This window comes from Balearica regulorum, chromosome 1 (genome assembly GCF_011004875.1).
Source record: "Balearica regulorum gibbericeps isolate bBalReg1 chromosome 1, bBalReg1.pri, whole genome shotgun sequence".
Lineage (NCBI taxonomy): Eukaryota > Metazoa > Chordata > Aves > Gruiformes > Gruidae > Balearica > Balearica regulorum.
Window position 1 is genome coordinate 76,121,939 of NC_046184.1, and position 24,973 is coordinate 76,146,911.

The 24,973-nt window shown below is 43.8% G+C and overlaps 1 protein-coding gene across 2 annotated transcripts; it reads right to left on the reverse strand.

Moving 5' to 3' along the window:
- Positions 1–742: 742 nt before the first annotated feature.
- CYB5R3 (cytochrome b5 reductase 3) lies at positions 743–23,251 on the reverse strand. Of its 2 annotated transcripts, XR_012836514.1 has the most exons (10): positions 23,167–23,251; positions 18,309–18,440; positions 13,822–13,894; positions 11,140–11,246; positions 9,076–9,205; positions 7,320–7,403; positions 7,064–7,149; positions 4,725–4,824; positions 1,979–3,145; positions 743–1,922 (listed from the first exon to the last, which is right to left on the reverse strand). XR_012836514.1 is itself a non-coding variant. In XM_075759668.1 (9 exons), the coding sequence occupies exons 1-9, from the start codon at positions 23,185–23,187 to the stop codon at positions 2,973–2,975; spliced, it is 906 nt and encodes a 301-aa protein (XP_075615783.1). In that variant the 5' UTR covers positions 23,188–23,223; the 3' UTR covers positions 743–2,972. The 2 variants fall into 2 exon arrangements, 1 of the variants encoding a protein (XP_075615783.1); XM_075759668.1 differs by having other exon boundaries at positions 743–3,145; positions 23,167–23,223.
- Positions 23,252–24,973: the final 1,722 nt, after the last annotated feature.

Here is a 24,973-nt window from a genome sequence, read left to right on the forward strand (position 1 = left end):
CTGCAAGGACGCTTGTTTCTATGGTTAGCTCAGCACAGGACACTGCTTGATAGCATCCACCATAAGGGAACAGCAGCAACAGAGCTGATTTGTTAGAAGCCGTGCACTTGCAGGAATTTGCTGCAACAAGCTGCCTGTGCAGCGTTCAAGTGCCTTGAATGACTAAAGTACACAGAACCCCCTCAGTCACACAGGCAGTGGGGAAGCCAGGAGAGGTGAGGACTTGCTTAGGGCAAGCAGTCGCTTCACCACAGGTACCCCAGAGCCGCTCACAGCTCTGGCTCCTGTGGCTGTGACAGGGCTAACACCCACACGGATCAGCAGGCCCACAGCTCAAGACCCAGCTACAGCAGTGAGATTAAGGAATGGCTCAATTCTTCCCTCCTTCCTCTCAGAGCCTCTGTTGCAGCAGGAGCAGTACCAGAGGAAGATGCAAGCAGTGTTAAGTGAAGGGGGTAAAGACGAAGCAGCAGAAGCCCTTTCGATCCTCTTTCTCTCAGGAAACTTCCCACAAAATGCCTTTCACGCAGGAGGTTCACGTTTCCCCAGCTGCTTTGTAACATGGAGGTTAGTGGTACTCAGCACATCTTGTCAGAAAACTGGAGAAATACTTGTATTTTCTGTGAGATTAATTGGCTCAAGGAAAAAAAAAAAAAAAAAGAAGATGCAAACCCAACTTTTATGACTGACTTGTTTAAATGCTATAGCGCAGGACCATCAAGCAAAAGGGACTGTGACACAGTTTTATTTCAGTAAATTATATAAAATCCCTCTTTTTATTAAAAGAGCCTCATGTTCACAAGGAAGATGTACAAAATAAAGGTAAAAAGAGGACAATGGAGTGTTAGGGAGAAAACCAGAGACAGTTTACTCCTTGACTCAGCATCCAAATACAGAAGTTTTCACCAAACTCAAACAAAAGAGAGAGAAAAGCACTTGGGTAAACAAATCTAGCAGGCTTTTGTTTTGAACCTTCACTTTACAGAGTGTTTGACAATTATAGTTTGTCTCTTACAAGGTTGAAGATGATGTGCTCAGTAACACACAGGTGATTCACCTGCAAGATACTTTATTTCTTACACGGATGTGAAAAAAGCCAGTAATTGAATAAGCAGAGTAATACAAAATAGTTAATGTGTAACCAGCTAGTTACTTTTTTTACAAGAAAACTTCATTAAATACAATAATGAAAAAAATCTATGCATATCCCACAGTGATATAAACCAGCAGCAAGATAATTTCTGTCTTATTTCTGCTTTTTGTCTCCTAAAAAAGGGACTGAAACTTGAGTATTATTTGAACTTTGGAGCACAGTACAAGTTTCAGAAGCGCACGTCAAAAATTCAAGACTTCAGAGGCAAGCTCAAATTAATAAAATTAATAACAGTATTATCCATTTGAGGTTCCTTACATTAACTGTAGGATCTTTTTTCTCCTTCTAATTCATACTGAAAATTAACCTTTTAAGTGCACAGTACCCATCTGTTGTACAGACACAAAAGAAAACATGGCAAACTATAATCTCAAATACCTACCCGTATCTTTAAAAGAGTGGTATTATACATTGACACTTGCAGCTAACTCGCATCCACATTACCTCATATATGACTAAACATCCTTTTGGTCACTCTGATTTCATCACCAGAAGAAGATTTTTAGTTTCCTAGATTCCTTGCAGGACAGCTCTAACCTCAGCAGCATCTCTGTTGTTTAGAAGCAGAAGGTTCGACACACAAGATGCCTTAAGTTTACTAAAGGCTAGGTAAAAGGCTGCTGTAAAAAAAATTATATTAACAAAAATAAAAATCAGAGCTATAGTAAAACAGCATCTAAGAAACAGTTTTAGATTCAGTGAGACATTTGAATTTGCTGTCAGTTTGGTGACTTAAGGCTGTTCCCATGCATCCTTACCAAGCAAAACCCTTTGGAGCTTTGCCTGAGCAAGACACACAGGCGAGCCTCCCGACTGTATGCATACTGCATCCCAAAACCCACCCTGGCAATGAAACCTGAGCTCCCTGTGTTCCAAATCCATCTCTGGGAAACAAGAAACTAAAACTAGATCCAGTTTTCACCCAGCATTTTTTTCACTACACAGGACATGCAGAGCAACTGCTTTCGTACTCCTATGGCACCATCTGCTCCTTAAAAGTAAATCCAAAAGGATTTTCTTTTCAGTATTCCACGCACAAACAAGCAAAAAATTCCAGCCATTTGTGGAACAGTGCACAAAGCCACCTGCCTTCTGTACTTTTTTTCATTGCCCAAGGATGAGAACTGGGACCAGCTAGAAAAGTGTTTGCATTTAAGAGAGGCTATTCCAAAATACAAAGGAAACAAATTTTGTATTGCTGTTCTACCTCTCTGTTTCATTAACAAGGCAGCTTGAACAACTTCAGTCAAAAATGGTTAATTGTCATCTTTCAACTGAACAAGCATCTTGAAGCTTCCAATGTTGCAAAGATTATGCATACAAGGCAAACACTCCTGGCCCTCATACTGTAAAAGTACTGTAAGGATTAAAATTTGGCATAAGCAAGGTGAATAATCCAGCACATTCTATATATTTCCATACTTCATACCAAATAAAATACTTGGTATGCACAGCGTTAGGAAGTAGGATATTACTGCCATTTTATTATAATGCTAAGATAAAGTGTCAATGAGTGCTTACTGCCCTGAGCAGCTACACTGTCCTCCCGTGAGATGGAGTATACAACATAGCTGAGCAGTAGGCATCGCTACCTTTCCACAATACAGCTGTTTCTGTGCAACATACAGTATGGTTTTAGTAACAGTTGAGCTTAAGTGTCTTACTTGCCAGAGGTTTGGGGAAAAAAAAAAAAAGTATTTTTAATGTAAATGTAGCTTCCCAGCACTGTGCATCAGCCATCTCTGTAACTTTGTCCTGTTCCCCATTAAATGTTTTTTCTTCCCTTCAACACACAAGATCACTGAATTATCAGCCATCTTTAGAAGGAGAACCTCATGTCCTTGGTGTAGCCCAGTTTGTCCAGGTTGGGAATGCAAGCATACTGGATCATTGGAGGAGGTCCACACATGAGGATCAGAACATCATTTTGAGGTGGGGGCAGGTGGTCTCTGATCATCTCTTGGTTCACAAATCCTTGGCTGTAATCCCAATCTGTTAAAAAAAACAAAGCAGAGGAACGAGGAAAACAGGAGGCAAAGATAGATCCAAATCACTTTAGAATGAAGTGTGGGGGTTTGGGCGTTTTTTAGTAACATTCTGGACTGTAACATTTATACCCTCCACTTGCCTGAGCGTCCTCAACAGTTACACTACGTGGAAAAACCGCCATCTCTGCTTTTAAGATGCAAAACTGATGTATGGAGAAAACAAGGGCTAACTTTTAACACAACCTGCTAAAAGCCTGAAGGAAATCTCAAGCAGAGCTGTGAACAGAATGCGAATCTTCTTAGGTCCACCACTGTGAAATAACAACATCCATCCTCCTTACTAGTTTACAGGTTCACTAGGGCAAATGTAGCTGATGAAGTTGTTCCCGGTTGGCACACTCACGGTGCTCATCAGTTAACACCGGGATTCAGGTTTACCCATTGCATCCCCAGCCCCGGGTGCAAAAAGCTGCTCACCCAAACCTTTGGGCACAGTAAGACACATTTTTCTCACAGATTATACAAAATATAATCTCACAGATTATACAAAAATTTCCAGGTTTGGCCCATTTTCATATATGGTAGCAAAAGGCTGCAGAACAGTGTTGAGGGAGGTCTAAGGAGAAACTTTTATCGCAAGTGCTAAGATCAGCTCACAATTCACAAATATCAAAGAAAAGGAGTGTTTAGAAATTCCAGGAGAGCACTAATTGCAGAAGAGAACATGACAGCAACAGACTGTGTGGGGACTGGACCTCGCCCTACCGGAGGTGTATACTTGGTCACAAGGTAAGAGAAGGCATATGGCTTTTCCTTCTCTGCTCCAAACTACCACTGAATAGGTGTGTCAATCTATCGTGAGGCGGGCAGGCATGACAAGGAATGGTAAGAAAGGAAAACAACAAGGAATGACATGGAAAATATTTAGCTTTTTCACAACAGCAGTAACTATTTAGTCTTTTCTTCCTCAAACTTGCATAGCTGAGGGAGGCACATCCTCTCCCCTAGACCAGCCAACTATATCACATTATCTTTAAAACTAGACTGCACCAAGCTGGAACAGTGTTTTCACTGAGAAACATTGTTAATACAAAGGCAATTCCATTGCCTAGGAAGAAGATCAGCTACCATGAACTGCAGGACAGTTACAGCTAGGTAGGAGTCTGCACTTGGCCACATCTCCATGAGATACAGTGCCTCTGACACTCCCACCGCAGCGGCCTTGCTGCGTGCTCTCCACACGAGATGGTAAGACAACGTATTTATGTCTGTGGGGAAGGGGAAAGGAAGGTCACCTTGGATCAGAGTAAATAATGGTAAATGTTCAGGTGTGGTCATGGGAGGAACACTGCACTGCCATTCGCCTGAGGTGAGCTGCGTAGCTTTGGAAACACTGCCCAATTACATCTGGAGTTTCTGTGCATCACAGTGTAAAGAATGATGCTACTGGATGCATTCAGACACAACTCATTAAGAAAGAAAGAAGCCCAGAAATATGTATATAATGTAGCATGTCTCCTGTCAAACACATGCATTAATACTCATAACTTAAGCTTCAGTGGAAGTAGTATGTTAGATCTTACTTTCAGGTGCTCTGTCCAGTGTGTACCAAAACTTAAAGCGACCGGGATTCTGAACCTGGATCTCCTCTAGCTCAGAACGTAACAGGATATCCTTCTCAGTCTGCAGGATAAGGAAAACAATGATTACGCACTGCATTTGAGTGCAGCCCTCAGACGACCATGGAGCATTGGCTAGTCTTTAGCTCTGTGAGATGGAACAAATTATTCAACTCTGTTTTACAAGCTGAAGAGAGCAAACGCTAGTTATTTCCATGACTACCCCACTGCACAGCTAATAAAAAGGTTCACAACTTCCCCAAATCCTGACCATGCAATGCCTTCCCCCTAAAAAACAAAGCAAAACCTGTATCAAAACATAGAACCTTCACTTGTTCAGAGAATCAGTGGTAGCATCAGAAGAGTAAAGCCCTCTTTTAGCCCTCCTATTACAAAAGCAACTTTCATCAAAGAACTAACATCTCCCCCTCCATACTGTGCCATTCAGTCAGGAAAATGCAGTTTTTCACCTTTGCCACTTCAAATTTCATCAGCACTGCCACATGGAGATTGCTTGGTTTTTAAACAGAATGTGGAACGACAAATAACCAAAAGGGTATCAAGTTCTGATTGGAACAACACGTGTTACCCAGGGTATCAAGTTCTGCTCCTCCCTGATGCAATCGCCGAAGGCCAAAAGAAAGTCTTATTCCGGTAAGAGCAGCTGCAGTTTGGGAAGGAGAGAAAAGGGTAGAGACTAAAAGTGGCACCATCCTCTGCAGCCTTAATAATTTGGCACTGAGGACACCACTATGCCTGTAACTGTGGGAGTAAGGAGGAATGTGCCAGCGACTACTGCCGAGAAGGTGCCTATTTCTGGATCTGCAGTTGCGTGTGCTCCTGAAAGGCTGCTGCTGGGTCTGAGCAACTCAAAACATGCTAGTCAGAAACACAGTATGAGCCCACGTACATTGTCATCTGTAATCCAAAACAGCTCTTTCAGGAGGGCCAAAACAAAAGATCAGCAAAACACACATTAAAAAATATTTTAAAATATTTTTAAATATTAAGTATTAGAAAACATCTAGTCTGCAGGCTTTTCTGACTGACCATTTGTCATGAGGCTGCTTTATATTTGTGCAGTTACTGGATACAAGGACTCTTTAAAGCCAAGGACTGATGTTTACACAGGCTGTAGCTAATACGCAGGCAACTGTTCCCCAAGTTCTCCCTGCAAGAAGCAGTAGGTTTTCAAGAAGCCCTGCATTAGTCACTCTGAATTACTCATAGCAAATCCTATCCTTCCTGCCTTGATACTGACTACTTTATGCCAACTCCAGCTGCTGCAGCTGCACCAGCCAGCGCCAGAGGGCACCGGCAAGGCTCTGAGGGAGCTCTTAGGGAGCTCTTATTGTAATAAACCACAGGGCATCTGTTGGCACTTGGATCACAGCTTGGATAGAAAAACCTTGGTTTATAATTCAGATATGGTACAGAGGAAATGAGCACACACTGAACATCAGAGGAGAGAGGAATGATAGAGGAGAGCCTAAAGAAGCTAAAAACACAGGCATGAAGTGAGGTTCACCACAAATAATGCCTCGTAATCCAGAAACAAATCTTCATTACAATGGAGAAATTTTAAAGCAAAAGGATTAACACCAGAAGAATGTCAGGCAAAGAAGAGGCATTGCAGTTCAGCAGTGCACCACCATGTGGGCTGCCTGGTCATCCAAGAAATCTCTATCACAAGGATTCCATGGATGAGAGATCTTCCCTTTGTCCAGCACAGCAGTATGATACACCTCAAAGAGCAAAAGAAATGCATGAAGAACTGACAGAAGGAATGGAAATGAAAGGTGACAACCATGCAGAATCACAGCTCCATAGCTGAGGGAGCTGCTGGAGACCAATGTTAATTTTAGTCTCACCTAAGGTGTTCTCAAACAGAAAGATCCCACATACAAACCCTGCTCCGAAGCTGGGAAGCTACAATTGCTGAAGGAGGCAGATGTCCACCTCTTTCTTGTTTCCTCCAAGAAAGACAGCCCTGAAAAGTCTGCCCAAAACATTAACAACTTGCAAAAAGGAATGCTGAGTTTTAAAACATCTATAAACTGGATTAGAAACAGTGCAATGAGACACAGGAAAGCAAGTGTTAGCTGGGAGGAAAGCAGCGTTTCCATAGTAACGCTAAAAAAACCCCAGTTCATTATAGTGCTTTTATATGGGAAGTTTTCAAATTTCAGTTCACTTCTCGGCATTGGCATTTCTGCAAGGCTTTCTCAGCAAGAATTTCATTTGCTGAGTGGAGTTCTGTTAGTTAAGTAAAACTTTATAAACAGAAAAAAGGACAGAATTACCTGATTAGCAAACAGCAGCTGACAAATGGTAGGGTCATCTTTGTCTTTTATGATTGCTCGAATGATCTGCAGCATAGGTGTTATCCCTGAAAAAGAAAGGCAGGTCAATGATACGAGAACGCGAAGGAGCAAAAGAAAGTGCAAGTGAGCACGAGAGAAAATATGAACAAACATATTTTGTATATTTTGTATATTTATTTTGTATATTTATCTACCAGCCATGAGAAGCCAAGGATGAATCTTTATATATACGTACCAGTCCCACCTGCAATCAGCCCCACATACTTCACTTTCTTAGTAACTGCTTCAGCTTTCTTTTCAGGCCGAATAGCAAACTCGCCTGAAAGGAGAGAGAGAGATGGAAAACAGTGGCAAAAGCATGAATCAGGGACTATGATGCCTTCTCAGTGTGTTCAGCTAATTGACTTTGTTTTAGCCCTGTCACCCTTCCCCCTCCGTAAAGCAGGATCAGGAAACAGACAAAGGTGAAGATGTCATGAATTAAAACAAATCCTGAAAGATTGAGATTGTAAGACACGTGATGATAACATCAGACACCAACATGGGTTATTACTTACTCCTGACTATAGCATCAAGCCATCACTACCTGTATTTCTATTTGCTCATGCCCCATACCCCCAGTGATATTCAGAAGCCCAGATTCTGGAAACAGTTCTACACAAAGGAATTAATCTCTCAGAGAGTTTATTTACCCCATGCAGATTATTTTAAGTTAAAACTGGAAATATGCAGTGTGTATTTTTTTGTGTATTTATCTCCTCTTTTTGAGCTGATTTGCCAGTTTCAGCCAAATCTGACAGAGAGTTTGAAATTGCCCATAATGTTTTATCTGTTGTATTCACACCTCTCTTCATCCAGGATGACATGAACACAACCTACAAAGCTCTGGAAAACCACGTGTCTGAGTTCTGCTGCTCACAAAACTGCCGGAAGGTTTTTGTGACACATTTGTGGCTGGACTATGCTAAAGTGAGATACCTTATATTGGGATAAAAGCACTTCCTACTGATAAAGTTCATTTTCACTTAGGAAATTAGCATTGGACAGCGCAACAACGAAGTGTTTTTATCAGTGTATAAACTATGTCCGTAGAGGCAGGGAGAGAATTCCCTTCTTTGAGAACAGTATCAATAAAAAGCACTTCTATAGTCATATAACAATCTCCCTCACGATGGCTGTTGACTTAAAACACTAGCCATTTCTTTTGTGCAGAGATGCTAGTAACAGAAAAGAATCCCTGTGTCTAGTGGGAAAGGGTAAGTATATTGAGCGTATCAGCCCAAATAACAAACAGAGGTGACAGCTAATGTTCAGTTCATGCAGTATGTGCAATCGAAATGTAGCCACAGAGATTCTGTCCCTCTGCTTTGGTGAGACCCCACCTGCTCTGCATCTAGCTATGGAGTCCTCGGTACAGGAAAAACATGGACCTGCTGGAGCGGGTCCAGAGGAGGGCCACAAAAATTATCAGAGGGCTGGAGCACCTCTCCTATGAGGACAGGTTGAGAGAGTTGGGGTTATTCAGCCTCGAGAAGAGAAGGCTCTGGGGAGACCTTATTGTGGCCTTCCAGTACTTAAAGGGAACTTATAAGATGGGGACAGATTTTTATCAGGGCCTATTGCAACAGGACAAGGGGTAATGGTTTTAAACTAAAAGAGGGTACATTTAGACTAGATATAAGGAAGAAATTTTGTTAGAATGAGGGTGGTTAAACACGGGAACAGGTTGCCCAGGCAGGTGGTAGATGCCCCATCCCTGAAAACATCCAAGGTCAGGTTGGACTGGGCAACCTGATCTAGTTGAAGATGTCCCTGCTTATTGCAGGGGGGCTGGACTAGATGGCTAAAGGTCCCTTCCAACCCAAACTATTCTATGATTCTAAGATTTGAACCCAGCTGGAAAAAAACTGTGACCAATATTACTACTACTTTATAATGTTTGTTCTGTATTGTTTTCTCTGCATAAATTATATCTTCTGAGTCAGCCTTGCCTTTTCCTTTGTAGACAAGAAGGCCACTTGGTCCTCTGAAGTCAATAGTATCCCCTATTTTCAGGCTGTCTAAGTATTGAGACATCTTCCCTCCATCAGGAAACTTTGGATGGACACCTCTTAAGTAGATCTGTTAAAAACAACAATGAAGCAATTAATCTCACAACTCAAAGATGATAATTTGTCCTTCAAATATTTAGGTACCCATATTCTTTATGCAAAGAACACAATTACTACAAGAAGAAATACTATCAATGTAGATTTGACTGACAATAAAAGAGAAGCACTGACTTTTCTGAAAAAGATTAAAATGCATTCTTGCCCCAATTTTGATCAGACTGGACAGACTGGCAATTTCTCTGTTGTATTTCCGTAACATAGAAAATATCTCTAAATAATCAACACGATTTAGACCCAAGTTCAAAAGGGGAAAAAAAAGCCACTGTGATTTCAAACAGAAAAACTTCTGAGAAAGATCCCTGACAGCTCAGTTGCAAAGGGATATATACCCAAACCTTCTTCTTAGGATGCCAACTGCTGGCACCTCAAAGTTAGAGTAACAAAAAAAGTGGATACCAACTAACTGAATATTCAACTGTTCACCAACTGGTATCAGTGGGTGTAGTTATATTGCTGGAATTGTGCTGTGGTTTTTTGGTTTAAATTACATGGGTGTGAAAGAGTTCAAGCTGAGACTAGCTACACTTTTACAAGAACAGCATCATTTGCATGCATGGAGAGACACACTGGGAAGAAGGAGTCTTGTGAAGCATTTACATCTGAGTCAAAAATTTATGTTTTTCCCTTGTCATGTCTTCAGTGTGCAATGCTGTCATGGTTTAGCCCCAGCCGGCAGCTGAGCACCACGAAGCCACTCACTCCCCCCTGCCACCTCCTCCTCCCCCCACCCCCCAGTGGGATGGGGAGGAGAATGGGAAGGAAAAGGCAAGACCTGGTAGGTTGATATAAGGACAATTTACTAGGATAGCAAAGGGAGAGGGGAAGACAAAACAAAACAAAACAGTACTTAACAGAGTATATGAAACTGGTGATACAGAATGCAGTTTCTCACCCGAGGACCATATAACTCAGACCACACGCTCAGACCTGTCCCGAAACCGGACTGTCCCTGAGCCACACGTCCTGGAGCTGCTACCGCCCCTCCCCGGCTAGCCCCCTTTTATGCTGAGCATGATGTCACATGGTATGGAATACCCCCTTTGGCTCGTTTGGGTCACCTGTACTGTCTATGTCCCCTCCCAACTCCTTGTGCACCCCCAGCCGTCCCACTGGCAAGGCGGTGTGAGAAGCAGAAAAGGCCTTGGCTCTGTGTAAGCACTGCTCAACAACAGGTCCACATAACAAAAACATCTCTATATTATCAACATTGTTTCCAGCACAAATCCAAAACATAGCCCCATGCTCATGAAGTCATAAGTCATTCACATCTAGTTTCACAATAAATGAATAAAATGTTATTACTTGTATAGAAGAAAAAAACTTAAGAGTAAAATTCTATAAGGAAATCCAGTGCAGATATTCAGGTTTTACATTCCTGTCAGCTTTAAATGTATTTGCTTAGTCTAGCTACCAAGAGACAAAACAGAAGTACATTATCGCAAGACTCAAAATCATGTTCTTGCCAATTAAATCAGTCATTCAGACTGTCTGGATCAGTAACGATAATGATCACTGCTCTTAATGATCATAATGACCATATTACATTAGCTTCAGAAGAAGCTGACAGTTCGGGTAAGGTTAATTCCTTATTTCAGAAGGATTAAAAAAAGGGTGTGAACACCTGTGGGTCTACACAGATTTTGAAAAATTGCAGTATGCAAATACAGAAAATGATGCAGCACCTCATGAGACACACTGAGTAAAGAAGTGCTTGCAAAATGCCATATGGATTGTAGGTAATTGCGGATCACTTGTAACAATAGTGGAAGTCTGCAGTGGCACATACCTGAACAGAAGCCAGCACATCAGACTTCAGAGAGCACTGCAAGTGTAAAGGTGGGCTCAGAGGCTGCCCTGCCTGGTAAAAGAGCGTGATGTTCTCACCTTGACGACAAGATCCACAAAGCCCTTGTCATCATCACTGGAAACTGGAGTGTAAGGTCTAACAACCAGAGCTCCATCAATCCGTGCAGACAGGTAGATATGCTGTCCTGTACACAGGGAAGAAAAAATGCAGTTTGCTTTCAAAAGATTTTTCTTTCAGTGGATGTACTGAGTTGGCACGGACTGCAAACACAGTCTCAAAATTCTCCTACCTACCTTGTTTTGGGGCACCACTTTTTCCTCTCTCATTTTCCTGACAGTGTAACACCTTGTCAGAGTTGTTAACCATGCACAAATTCTACCTGAAAGGGCTGACAACTCCGCTGCAAACTGTATGTGTCAATCATGTCTGTTCTGATAGGTTCATGCATTTACATTTACCAAAGCCCTGACTGCATGTAAGATCTTGCAAAGATGTGCTATGTCTCTCCTGAACAGACAAGCGAAAAGGAAAAAGAAGGGGAAAACTGTCAAGTGCTGTTCACACTTCTTTATTAACATGTTAGTTATAAACTGTTATACTTCAGTTGTAACTGTTCTTACTTTGACAACAGATCACTCCTGTCTACCAGGAGGTCTCTTCGCTGCAGTTGATAAGACTGCCTAGATATAAAGCAACTTTCTAAGCCAGCTATTCCTCCAGCTTAACATTTGAATGTAGCAATCATGTTTCAGTGTCACACATTTGCTAAACTCTCCACAATAGTTTCAGTTCTCAATGTCTACATTTTTGATTAAAAAAACCCTAAAATTAACTCCTTTGAAAGGTTTTCCTACGAAATTCCAAAATCGTGAAGAAACCCAAGTGAATAATACCTAGGGGTCATTTGGTTTTCATTATTTTACCACCACTGGGTCAACAGAACCTACTATCTCTTAAGATGAATGCAGCTCTCCAAAGATGAATGCAGCTCTCCAAAGATGAATGCAGCTCTCCAAAGATGAATGCAGCTCTCCAAAGACAGCGCAGATTCTCTGGCTGTTATGCGAACACAAGGAGAGGATTTTACCGGGAGCTGGTTCACCAAGCTGGAGGGCCAGTGAGGCAAACCAGTGGATGAATGAAGATGTGCTACCTGGTGACCTGGGTACTGAGCAACCATAACCGACTTGAAGCTGCACAGATATAAGGGTGACTCAAATGATCCTCTCAGCAAAGCCTATCCACATCTGGTAGCATGCATGTTTCCTGCTAGGGAAGACCTGAAGGGAGCTACAGCAGCAGCCTCCCGTTCCTCCTCCAGACAAAGGGTGGCCTCACCACGCCCTCCTCCAGGAACAGACCCACGGTGACCACTGTGGACTGTGAACCCAGACAGACGGGACTGCTGTTGGGGGCACGCCCTCACAAGAACTGGTACAAATCCAAAAAAGGTGCTCCTCCCAAAGGGAAAACATGCCTTATGCTCTTACTTGTTAAAGCTTTATCCCACCCTGACAGGACAGCAGCTGCTGGCAGCCTCTACATGGGGCCATACACAGTCCCAGTCTCCCTCAGTGTGAATCACAATTTTTCCTGTAATACTCCAATTGGTGGGCAAAGCGAAATGCTGGTGCTGGACTAAAGATGCAGAGTGCACGCCAGTATCTGTCCTACGGCTGCCAAGCCAGCTGCTCCCAGTTGCTTTTACCACCTTCACCAGCTTTCAGCTCTCTTAGCTTCCCAAGTGTCACCCAGTAAACAACTCCCTCAGTTACCCACAGATTTGCCCGTGCAGAGCACCTTCGGGAGCACGACTATGCTGCTCCTGGGACTGTGCAGGGCCAGGCACGCACCTTCTCAGGCTGTGCTGGAACAATTCGCTAATTTGCCCTGATCTTGCTAAAACACTGGAGAGAGTTGTGTCATCCAGTAGGCCAAATTCACCCCAGATGGCTTCCTTTCTGTTAGCACGTAGGACAAGAACAGTAACAGGGGAGAGACAGCTCACTCCTCAATGTTCATTATGGGCAACGGAGGGAAACTAGCTTTGCCCTCATAGCTGCTTATCAGGACCATGAGAATAACACATCCCAAACAAGAGGGAACCTAAACACAATGGGCTGTAATGCTGGAAAGGTGCTGAGGACTACCATGAAGCACCTCTGATCCACAGATCATTGCAACAGGTTGTTAAAGCAGAAATCCCCATTAAACATAACTCACAATTAAATGTTCTTTATATAAGCAGTAGGAAACAATAGCACTAAGCTATTACAGAAGGCAACACGCCACATGGCAAGGCCTAAGGAAACATCAACCCCATGCTGATTAAGAAATTCCAGGAGACTGGCTGCAAATTCAGAAGTGAGGAGATCATCTGGTAAACCCCATGTGTTAGAGGAGAAGTAGCTGTGGGCGCTGCCTCGGGGGATGGAAAGGGACCAAAGAGATCAAGCGCCATGAGAATAACACACAAGGGAAAATCAAGACTGGAAAAACACAAGTAAAGGCCAACGTTTGTTTCTACTGTCTTCGCAGGAACAAGCTGGATGTACATTCTTTGTAAGTACACAAGATTTCAGACCCTGCAGATGACTCACAACATCAGGATAATCTTGCAAAGCTCTAAATACTAGCTCAAGCCACGTGGACAGTGTTTGAAATTCAACAGTTTAAAATGTAAGGAAAAAATCCCCACAAAATCTCTTACAGTATAATTAACAATGCTTGGATTCTCAGTAAGGAAAGACAGAACGTACCTACAGGGAGACCCAGAACATGATCTATGGAAGGGAGAGCAAAACGAAATCTTCTTGTGTCATGACTAACTTCCTGAAAGACAAAAATAGAAAGAACAATCAGCTATGTTGTTGGGATTTAATAATTGTAATTTCCTTTGTAAAATTAATACACTAGTCTGGCTTCCTGCAGGATTAAATATTTGGGGGAGAGCAGAACCATAACTGAAATTTTTGCATAATGCAACTACCTCTTCCATTATGCATAATACAACGCCTTTGAATATGGCAATCCTGTAGAGGTCAATTTTTCATTTAAACTCCCTGAAAACTTAACTTTATCTCAAAATATTTTAGAAGTAATACAGAAGTAAAACCAGAAATAAAACACACAAATGCAAATACTGTTTTGATTTCTAAATGTGAATACCAAAACTTAATAAGATACTTATATGCAGATTAAGACTAAATAACTTTCTAAACAGTATGAACATTTACATTGCCTTCTGCGAAAAGGACACAAGATAAAAATTAATCAGTTCTTCAATTCTCATTTAAAGTTTAAATAAGGAGTTCAAGGCCAAAATGAATTTGATTTTGATGTCTCAAAATCAGATGAATTAATCATTTCAATGTAGAAGATGATTTCAGAAGACACTAGTGGAGGTCAAGAAGATTATGAAGCAGCAGCCTAGTCCCCTTTGCTATGCTAAGAGCCTTAAAAATATTTTCCCCATAAAAATGGCATTAATTCTTAGTTAAAATTGAAAAGAGCACTCTATTTAGATAAGAACTTTATGATAAAATTATGACAATTTATGCAGTCCAGCTGGGATACTTATTCTAATCTTTGACTAGGAAAGTTATACCTTGAATGAAATTCTGTCAATAAGTAAATAAAATGTTATTTCTTATACTACTTAAGTTTTATCTCTTAAAAATCAGGTCACATTCATGGGATTGAAAAAGACAGCAAAAAAGACAAAAAGAAACAGCACACAGTGTAATGCCTCCTCCAATTACTTTCTTTTTTTATAGCCCTATGGGACATAATATCCCTTCCAGAGAAAATTTCATAAACATCCTATAAAATATTGTAATCCATTCTTTATTTTTTTTGTTTTTAAAGTAACCAATGGAGACAGATTTCTTTCTCATCACAGTTCATCTAGTCTTCACTTACGAGTTCTGCTCATGCTGATGAAACTTTCTTCAAAATAAATCATTTTAAGGTAAATGCTGAAGAAAGAAGGGAACTGAGTGGCAGACTAAAGAGGGCTTCTCTGTACTTATGTCTATTCAGGAACAGTAACTTCCATTGAAAATTCCACTAACAAGACAGCTGATGTGAACTTAACGCTGCTGCTCCCGCACTGACCGCTTCTGTTTCTGTATGAAAATTTCAGCACCAGCTTCAATACTTCAAAGCTGGATTCTGTCAATAATCCTTTATTTTGAGATGCCATCTTTAATAGCATGCAGAAAGAACAAAGTTTCCAGTTAATCATCTCATCAATTAAAGTCAAGATAGCTTAGCCAAAGGTATCTGAACACAAGTATTTCAGTGCATCACAAAAAGCAATTGTGAGAAACACTAAAAGGCTCAAGAAATTCCTAGTAACTAGATCAGCATGCCTATGCCTTGTCTCTGTTACGTGGCCAAGACACTGAGCATGCCATTCAGGAAATCATTAGTCAAGATTAAAGATAGCCTTGAAACAGGACGCAGAAGGTATTTCCAGCATGGGGTCATCTCCACTGCATTCCCTAATGACATCATTTGTCACTGCCCTAAGCACCTGGAAGCCCTTGGCCTCCAGCCACCAGCACGCATTTCTCTTTCAGGTTGCAGGTGCTGAGTTTTCCACATTCACAACGGCAAATGCAAAGCTGAAGAACAGTTTTTGCAGACTCGTGCTTTGCTGAAGCCACTGAAAGGCAACAACTGAATTATTCTTACCATTACAAAAAACTGCTGAGGTTGTGGGCTTTTTAAACTAAATTAGCACATCTAACTATATTATGACCGTTTTTTCCTATGCTAAACAGTAGGAAGCAGCCTTGTGACCCCTCTTTCTCTGTTCAACAGATGGGAGGTATGGCATACTCAATTTGGGCTGATATTAATGTTTCAGCTGGTGGGGAAAAGGCAGACAGTGGGCAGAGGAAGAAAGGCTTCTGGTTGCAACAGCTCAACAAAATAGTATATTTTATTTCCAGCTTTCATGCACAAAGATCTAAGCTGCGTTAAAAGATACATATATGTCAAACTAGGCATTCTTTAGACCAGTGCTTTTCAAACTTCAGATTGCAGACACCTAAAAACTGTTTCTACGTAACTGTGGAATCCTCCTGAAATTTCACATATGTGTATTGCTGTACGAAGCCTAGTACATGCAACGCAGTTTTCCATTGCAATCACCAGTTCGTTTTCTTTAGCTGGAAATTGGTCTAAGCAGTTCCCGCCACTTCCTTTCCTGGTCAAGCTTCTTGTTCTTTGCTTGGGCCACAGTACACTAAGAAAAGTTTCTGCAAGGCCATACTCTCAACTATATCATCAAAATACGTCAGGTTAAAAATTACAACCCCCCCCCCCCCCAAAACAGGGAGTTCATTTGTTCATTTTTTGTTTCAAACATAAATCATTTTGGTGCTCTGTTAAAGGTACCAATAGCTTCATAGTCAGAAAAAGGGAATGATAAATACCAACATGGGAACAGTTGAAACTTTAAAAATATGACAGTCTTCAGCTAGGCTGGGCAAGTAAAAGGAGCAACACTACAAGGTAAAAGCAGCTTACTGAAATTCCTCTTGCAATGGAAGGTAAACTCTAGCCAACCACACAGATGTAGGCTCCACAACCACACTGAGTGCCATGATTCTCTTCCCAAGTTAAAATGGTTTTGTGTAGTGACAGGTGGTTTTAGATTGAAGTTCTCATCTACTTCAAATTTAATAGCTTGTAAAATACAAACTGAAGTATGTCAGAAAGACTCTGATTAATTTCATCTTTCCCAGACACGTGGATATGGCAATGTTGAGAAGTTTAGTACCAAAAATCAAAGTGTTCACACCAGATTTTTGGCAGGATGTTAGAAGCTACTAGCACTTATTGTACCAAGTTATTATTTTTCAAAATTAACTTCTGTTCCCAGGGCACGTTTCCCATTTAGGCAAAAAATTATAAACATTCATCACTCAAACATTCTCAGCTGATCAAGGTACCACATGCAGCAGCATTTAATCAGGTTATATAAGGACTGGTCCTCCATCCCAAAATTAAAAAAAGCATACAAAAAATAACAACAAACTGCTACAGCACAAACCTGCAAGTATATTGATTCTCAGAAGCATGTGCAGTGCCTCAAGCTTCCCTCCCCTCCTTGCAGGTCAGGCAGACTGTACCTGCAACCATGTACTACAGACCTCATGAGAAAGTGGGGAGTATACAATAACAGCAAGGAGTATATAATAATAGCATTGTTGCAGTACACATGGAAAACAAATTCAGTAAGTACACATGGGAAATAAATTCAGTAATGCTACCCAGCCCAAGCCACGGGGAAGCTTTCAGTTCCCATGAAACCAGGATTCAGAATGACAATAATTGTTTTCTTTGACAGACAGAACAAATGAAAGCCAAGCTATAAGCGCACTCTCTATACCTCAAACAAAGCTCTGTTCCAGTCCAAAGTCCTTTTTTATCAAAACTCTTCTGATAACCTTCTGCCTAGCTCATTGACTTAAAAAGTCAACACTAAAAATATCTTCAGGTGTGACTTCACACCTGAAAATCCAAGATTTCTATCTCATGCTTTTGATGGTGAGTTTATCCAAGGGAAATCTGGACTTTTCACCTTTTGTGGCTTTAGTCACCTTCCCACAAATTGAGTTACCAAATTCTGATAGCAAGATCCACCCCAAAAGGGTCACGACTTTCCTCTGAAAATCTGGTTGAGCAGCCTGGGAGGTACAGAATGGCTTCTGCTTTTAAGAGAGAAAGAGAACCTGAGACAGCTCAGGTGCTGTCAGGACTACATCATTTAAACACCCTTCTTCCTGTAACAGATTAGAGTACATAAATCTAGTAAAAGGAATCACTGTCAACATAGTCCTGACAACTACTATGCTGAATGCTACCTGACCATGAAAAAACTGCCTGCTCTGCCTGACAGCATGACTTCCATCTCATAGCTAGTCTAGTAGTGCAGAGTTTAGGAATTTTCTTCTGATGTACTCTATGACATGAGACACACGTGACAGAAACTACAAGTATGGTCATTTCCAAAGCGGTGTTCTCCACTCTAACTTGCTTGGAAACAACTTGCCTGCAAAACTGCAGAACTCAGTTATACTAGGCAAGGCACATTTATAAATAAGTCCTTTCCTTAAAATACAAATATTTGCCCTGCTGCAACAGTACCCAAGATTTAAGAAGCTACAAGCATTTCACAGTATCCATGGAGACGTCACACTCAGCACTGTAAATGCTTACAGTCCTTACTTACCTCCTTATCAACCAGCCTCAATGCATACTTCACTTCAGGATCCTTCAGAGTAATTGCAGGACGGGGATTCTTGAAAAGCCTCAGGATGGTGGTGTAGATTAGCCATATTGGGTATGTCACAACCCGACTCAACTGCAGCAATACAGAAAGAGTGTTAGAGACATGTGCATAACAAGAGAAAGTTATTTTGGTGAGAAGGAATATGGTAGCATGACATGACAATTTTTATTAACACCAGCCAATGTAACACACAGATTTGCTTTATGAATACCTGGTGTTACTCCTACGTTGAGGCACTTAGCACACTGGCAGAGGGTTGCCAAACCCAGCAGCTCGACAGAAGGAAGGATGCCACAGCTCCGTGTCCCCAGGTCCAGCCATTAGCAAGGCTGCGCATGTATGTCCAGCAGGCACGCACACAGACACACATACACAACACATGCCCAAATACACACGTGGCTGGCCACACTGATCAACACAGACAGATGCTCACACAAACAACACTGATGGCCTCATCCTGTTCCCCTCCCTGATCAATCAGGATGAAGGTCCATTAGTGGGAAATAACATATACACACATGTGTATAAGGTGGATCCACCAGTAGCTGGCTTAGTCTTTGCAGCAGCTGTCCCCGGACTGCAGTCTCCCCAGCTGCTGACACGTGGATGTACGAGCCACTGTTGCACAGAACCCTTCACACACCATCACATACGTTGTAGGGCCCTGAGTAATTGTGGGTCTCACGCTCGACCACAGAACCCACTCTCCCTCTGGCAGCTGGCCTGGACCACTGGCCCCTCCAGCAGCCAGTACCTTTCGCGGCCTCACCCTCAGAGATGCACACACACACACCTGGCCCCCAGGGCACCTCACCTACTTGCCCGCTAGTCCACCTTGATCTTTGCTAACCATCGCACACTCACGCTGGGTGCTGGCACCACAGACACACAAGCCCTCTGACCCGTGGTCTGGCTCCAGGCACTAGCGCCTACACCTCCACATAGACAAGTGCATGCAGAACAGCATCCCTTCCCTGGGAAAGCAACTATGCCATTTAATGAGGACACAGGACAGACTGCGCTGACTGGTTGCAGGACGCAGCCAGACAAGGGTACAGAGCAGGCCTGTTTACACAGGGTCAGCCCTTTTTATCCCTCTATTTTCCACACATTTGTTCCTCCCCAAACATCCTCAATCCCTGCCTTTGGTTCCTCCCCTAAATGTCCCACAATCCCCAAACACTGTTCCCCTGCATCCCCAGCCTGCAAGGGGAGCCAGCTTCCCGCTGACACGTTCAGACAGGCATCACCCCTGGCCCACAGGGCAATGGCTCGCCCAGAAAGCTCTGGGAAGGGCCGGGGCTCATTTCTCTGAGTGGGTTACTGGGGCTCCCCCGTCTGCCAGTGTCTCTGTGCCCCTTTGTTGTACACGTGTGTGGAGATAAGCCTTCACGAGTAGGCTGCTCTCTTACGACAGGCCTAGGAGTAGCCGGGTCAGGGTATCACTCAGGTTCCCCACCCACCATTGTGAATCCGCACTCCTTGGTGCACACATGCACAGATAGGATCCTCAACCACATCACCTAATGCACACCACTGCTTTGGGCCTTTTATATCACAGCACTTGGAGGCAGACAGAGATGTGGTCATGTAGCCTGCTACAGGGATGAGCTTCACCCCAAGGCTGAAACCCCACAAGGCGGGAGCAGGTTATGGCCCCACACCATCCTCTCCATCCCCAACACCACACACGGGCTGCCTAGCCAGGAGAGACTGAGTGGCCACATCAGTCCAGGAAAGCACAGAAGAGACCATGCTGCTGCAACTACAGCTGTGCAGACAAGATGGAAGGAAGATGTCACCTCCCCGGCCCAGTGCCAGACACCTCGGGCACTTGGTGGGTCTACGCGGTTGAAGATGGGTCACCTGCAGGCTACAAGCACAGAGCCTGCCAGGACCATGCTCAGCTAGAGGCCCATGCCTTCGTTTCTAGTGCCTATTCCCAGGGACAGTCCTGTTCTTGTGAGGTTAGATAAGCGCTACAACAGCCTACAAAATCACCTGTGTAGGTAGGCTTGGTCCTAACTTAGGACAGGAGAATAAACTGAACAAGTACTTATAAAAATCCTCTCCAACTCTGTAATTTGTTATTAAATGCTTTAACAGAGGAGAAGGGAAAAGCATGACCACAGAGATAAAAAAAAAAGAAGTAGTACTCAGATTGTCTACAATGTACTTACTAATTTTTGGAAGAGGTCAAAGTCCTGCGTAGCTAGCTTTCATTTTATTTTAAAGGGGCCTGACCAGTATTTTAGAATCATGTTTCCATGAGTGTGACAATTCTCAGGAGGCTATAAAAAAAAGTCCTACATTATTATTACTAAAACTGTGGAAAGTGTAAAATTACAAAGAAGGCACAGCATAAACTCTCTTCTTAAAATGCTGCTGTACAGATTTAGAATCTATCAATGCTGGGTACAGCTTGAAGGCACACCATGCCATACACAAACACTGCATTTTTCACTTTTATTTGAAAATACTGAAATAGCTCCACACAGGTTGTTTCTGAAGAAGCTGAAGTTTACAGGAATGTTATTCCTTAATTCCCACAGATCCACCAGATTACTGCAGCTCCAAGAACTTTTGTTACCAAGTCACAAAAAAGGGGGGAGGGTGGGGAGTTGTTTAAGAAAGTGACAGAGCAGCAAATAAACTCCCTAATGAGAATTGCAACAGGTGAATGAGAACTGGTGGAGACAGCAAGCTGAATCTGCAGCAGCTGTTTCAAATAAGACATTAGTATGTCAAAATAAACTAGTTTCATTTACAGATGTGGCTATCTAAAATGGACCAAAAAAAGTACAGCTCTGGTCTAGCAAAACTGCTATTGAAAATGGGAATTCAAAACCTTAGGCTCAGTCTCAACTCCAACACTAATGTATGTCAGTAACAGATGATCAGGAATGCAGTAAGAGAGTGGAGCTCAAAATATCATCTCTGCAAGTCAGCTTCTCCACCTGTGTGGAGAGACAAATGTTTTCTCCCATCTTTGCAAATCATTTTTGGGTCATCAGATGTCAAGTGAAAACTACCACAGCTGTTCAATAAGTGAGATTAACACACTCTTTCCCTCAATGTGCATAATCATCACTTTTTGAAGCAATGCACCAGATCAGAGTCTATTGGAACAGAATACAGTTTAATTTTGACAAATACTTTTAACACAGTGTTAGCCTCTTGGAAGGCAATTTGTTACTTATGGGCAATTAGTGCAAAAGCCTCCTGGGATTTAGCCTGGAAAGAAAGAGCACACCCACTAATTCAGATAGCTATTTTAGCTCCTGACTCAGAAGATATCAGCTGGTAGGCAGAAAAAACAAGAACTGAAGGCTGAATGATTACAAAAAAAATATCCTTGCTAAGAAATACATTCTCGGGGTTAAAAGTGATCTATATACTCTTACCACAGGGAACATGAAGATATTCATGCAGATAACTCCAGTGCAACCATGGAAGCTGCATCAGATCTACAGCAACAGAGGGAGCAACTGGCTGACCATAAAGCCAGGAATCACTAAATGAAGACCTGGTGACTCATAATTTCCAGGCACACAAATCTTTCCTAACAGAGATCACAAAATAAGTAACTGTGCAGGAATTTTTATTAATGGAAACAGATCTCTGTGGGATGGAAAAAAAGGCCCAAGGGGGAAGCCATGGCATGGAGATCACCATCTCTTTCCACTAGGATGTGGTGAGCAAAACACAGTTCAACACGCAACCTTAAAGTGGGACGCTCCATCACCAAATCAACTGCCCTACAAACACACAAACCAAATGCTTCTTTGGCAAGAAAAACCTTGTGCCCACAGTTCCAATCCCATCCCCCACTTCCTCATTCAAACTTTATTTTTAAGTGATCTTAGTTAAAGATTGTTTTCATCTGTTTTTGAAGATAATGAGAGGATTAAGAGACAGGCATTTCTTTACTTCTGCAGCTTTAGCATCTGTCTCATCCTCTTCTGTTTAAGTAACCTAATAAGCAGCTGTACCCAAACTAGCTTATGTTGCATCCACCTCCGTCCTGCTTGTTTCACAAACCCAGAGCCAGAAATGGTTGAGTAGGTGCATCAGAAGAAACGGTGTGCCAGGCAGCTGCGGAAAGAGGGTAACGATGCATGCTACAGATAATAGCACTGCAAACCCACCGCGCGGCAGACACGATCCCAAAAGAGCTCTCCGCTGCAACAGCAGCTGCCAGACTGGTGGTTTTAAAGCTGTCAGCATGGACATTGAAAAAAACATTCAGGGAACTGAGAGAATAAAAAGAAAAATGCACACGCCACAGCAGCTAATACAGGCATCGTTATCCCACGCACAAGAACCATGGGTGTCCACACTGGCACGCATGTCCCAGCCTGGATCAACCACGAGAAGATCCCTGAGCCACCGCATCGATGCGGGGTACATACGCAGCTCCCAACACAGGCACCTGTTTTCCCTCCCGGATGATGGGCACACGGCAGGGGCGGCAGCCGGGGGCCTCGGGCACTCCGCGACACCGCCCAACGGCCCCAGCTCTGCTCAGGCATCCAGAGAGGGCCCGCCCCGGGGCCTCTGGGAGAGGCGGCAGCAGCGGCCGCGCCTCACCCGTCACCCGCGGCCAGGCCTCAGGGCCTCAGCTCGCTCAGGGCCTTGGCAGGAGGAACGGGGGAGAGGGGGGAGGCAGAAAGCAGTGCCACGGCAGCCGGGACCCCAACCGCCCGCGGGTGGGAGGCGTGGGGCCTGCTTCCCGCCCACTATCCCCCCGCCCCGGGGCCCGGCCACCCCCTGCCACCCGGGGGTCGGACACACTCACCGTGCTGAGCTGCGCCCCCATCGCTATCGCTGCCCCTGCCAGAAGCGCATGCACCCCCCCTGCCCCGCCCAGACCAGCCCCACGACGTCACACCGCGCCCGGCTAATCAGCGCCAAACCGCTACCGCTCCCTGGCGGCCGCCAGTCGGTTCCCTCCTCCGCGCGCGGGCACGCGACCCGTCACACCCAGGCGGAGCCCTCCGAGGCCGCGGGGTGCGGAACGGTCGCCAGGGGGCGGCCGATCCCCACTGAGGCGCCCGGGGCAGCGGCCACTGCACCCGGGGCCGGGGCGGAGGTCGGGGGCTGGGGGGCTGGGTCCCTTGCCCGGCGGGGCCCGCTTCCCACTGTGGAGATGGGGGGAGGAGGGGAGCGGGATGGGAGAGGCGCTGTCCCCGTTGTTTCGGCTAGTGCGCCCCTGGCCGGTGGCTGCGGGGAACCGCGGCCCTGAAGCGGCGCTGCTCGAAATGGCCGCGGGTCGCGGTTGCCCGGAGGCGGGCTGGCAGGACGGCACCTCCCAGTGCCTGCACAAATAGCAGCGAGAGGCGAGGAAATGGCACAAGAAACAAAACGCTGCAGTCATGGGTTTCACCGCTCTGCGTAGCGTGTTTACCTGCCGCGCCGCTCCACGCCCACGCAGAACAGACACAAGCGTGGTTTTCAGTAGTGCCACCGCTTCGTGAGCCTGCCCTCGCTGTCCGACCGTACCGCCCTTTTGCCCTTTCTTAACCACATAAATAACGATGGGGGAAAGCAAGGATAATAAAATTATAATCGAAGCTGTACTATAAGAAGAGGGTAACTTATGTTTGTCAACACCACAATTCATTATTATATAAAATAAACTTCTCAAGCCTTAACTTCCCCTGCTTGTACTGCTTCACAGCCAGCACCTGCATGCAACCCGGAGTAAGGAGAAAAGTGCCCGTGTGCCCAGATGTGCCCAGCGCTGGCACTTCTGAATCCTCCTGGGAATCTGTCTCATCCAGGCCGGTGATGGCCGACAGCCAGGTTCATTTATGGCAATGCTTATCTGAAAAGCACAAGAACCGAGCTGTGGAATGAGGGAGGATGTTTCAGCCAGATCGCCTGAAATTTTGGTTTACATCAACGTGTGCAAATTAATGACTAATAAGCAAATGCATCTTGTCTCTGTGCTAAACATCAAACGCTCCAAAGCTCTTTAATTAGTATGTCCTAACTTGCAGTAAACAGGCCTTGATTCCTAGACACAGTTTCTCTTTACAAAATCAAGGACAGACGTGTAATATTAAGATTAAAAAAAAACAATTAAAAAATCTTTCCTCCCTGAGCCCCTCAGCTTGCTCAGGGGTACTAAGCCACCCTTATCCCCAAGCACGTGATTTCTCCCAGCCTCTGTGTTTGCTCTCTGTGCAAGCAGCTAATCAGCCATGAGAACATTCATAAGTCAACCATGGTTTACCTATTAAACCAGGAATTAGTACTGGTAAATAAAGGCAGGTTAACAGACCAAACTAAAGGTAAGCAGGCCACGTCACTGCATGGTCTAGGTAAAGACAGTAAGCTGCAGGAATGGAATTATTTGTTCCTTGCATTGCCATCACAAAAACATGCCTGGCTGTGTAATCCTCTTACTTTTCTCTTTGAGGACAGCTGCTGCACCAGAAACTCTCGAGTAAGTGGAGGGTTTATTTTACAACACCATTGGCTAGAGAGGACTTCAGGATTGAGACACTGATGCTTAGGAAACTGGGGAGATAACTAAGAGACAGGCTGGGCACAGGGACCGTGGAGCTTGGTGGGAGACAATCTGTCAGGTGAGGCTCCAG

What these genes read in the sequence shown, in the direction of transcription:
- CYB5R3 (XM_075759668.1), bottom strand. Translation starts at nt 23,187, where the DNA reads ATGGGGGCGCAGCTCAGCACG. An exon ending in TGAGGCTGGTTGATAAGGAG is followed by an intron (nt 13,895 to 18,308) that starts GTAAGTAAGGAC and finishes TTTGTCTTTCAG; the next exon opens with GAAGTTAGTCATGACACAAG. An exon ending in GCTGATTGCAGGTGGGACTG is followed by an intron (nt 7,150 to 7,319) that starts GTACGTATATAT and finishes TTTCTTTTTCAG; the next exon opens with GGATAACACCTATGCTGCAG.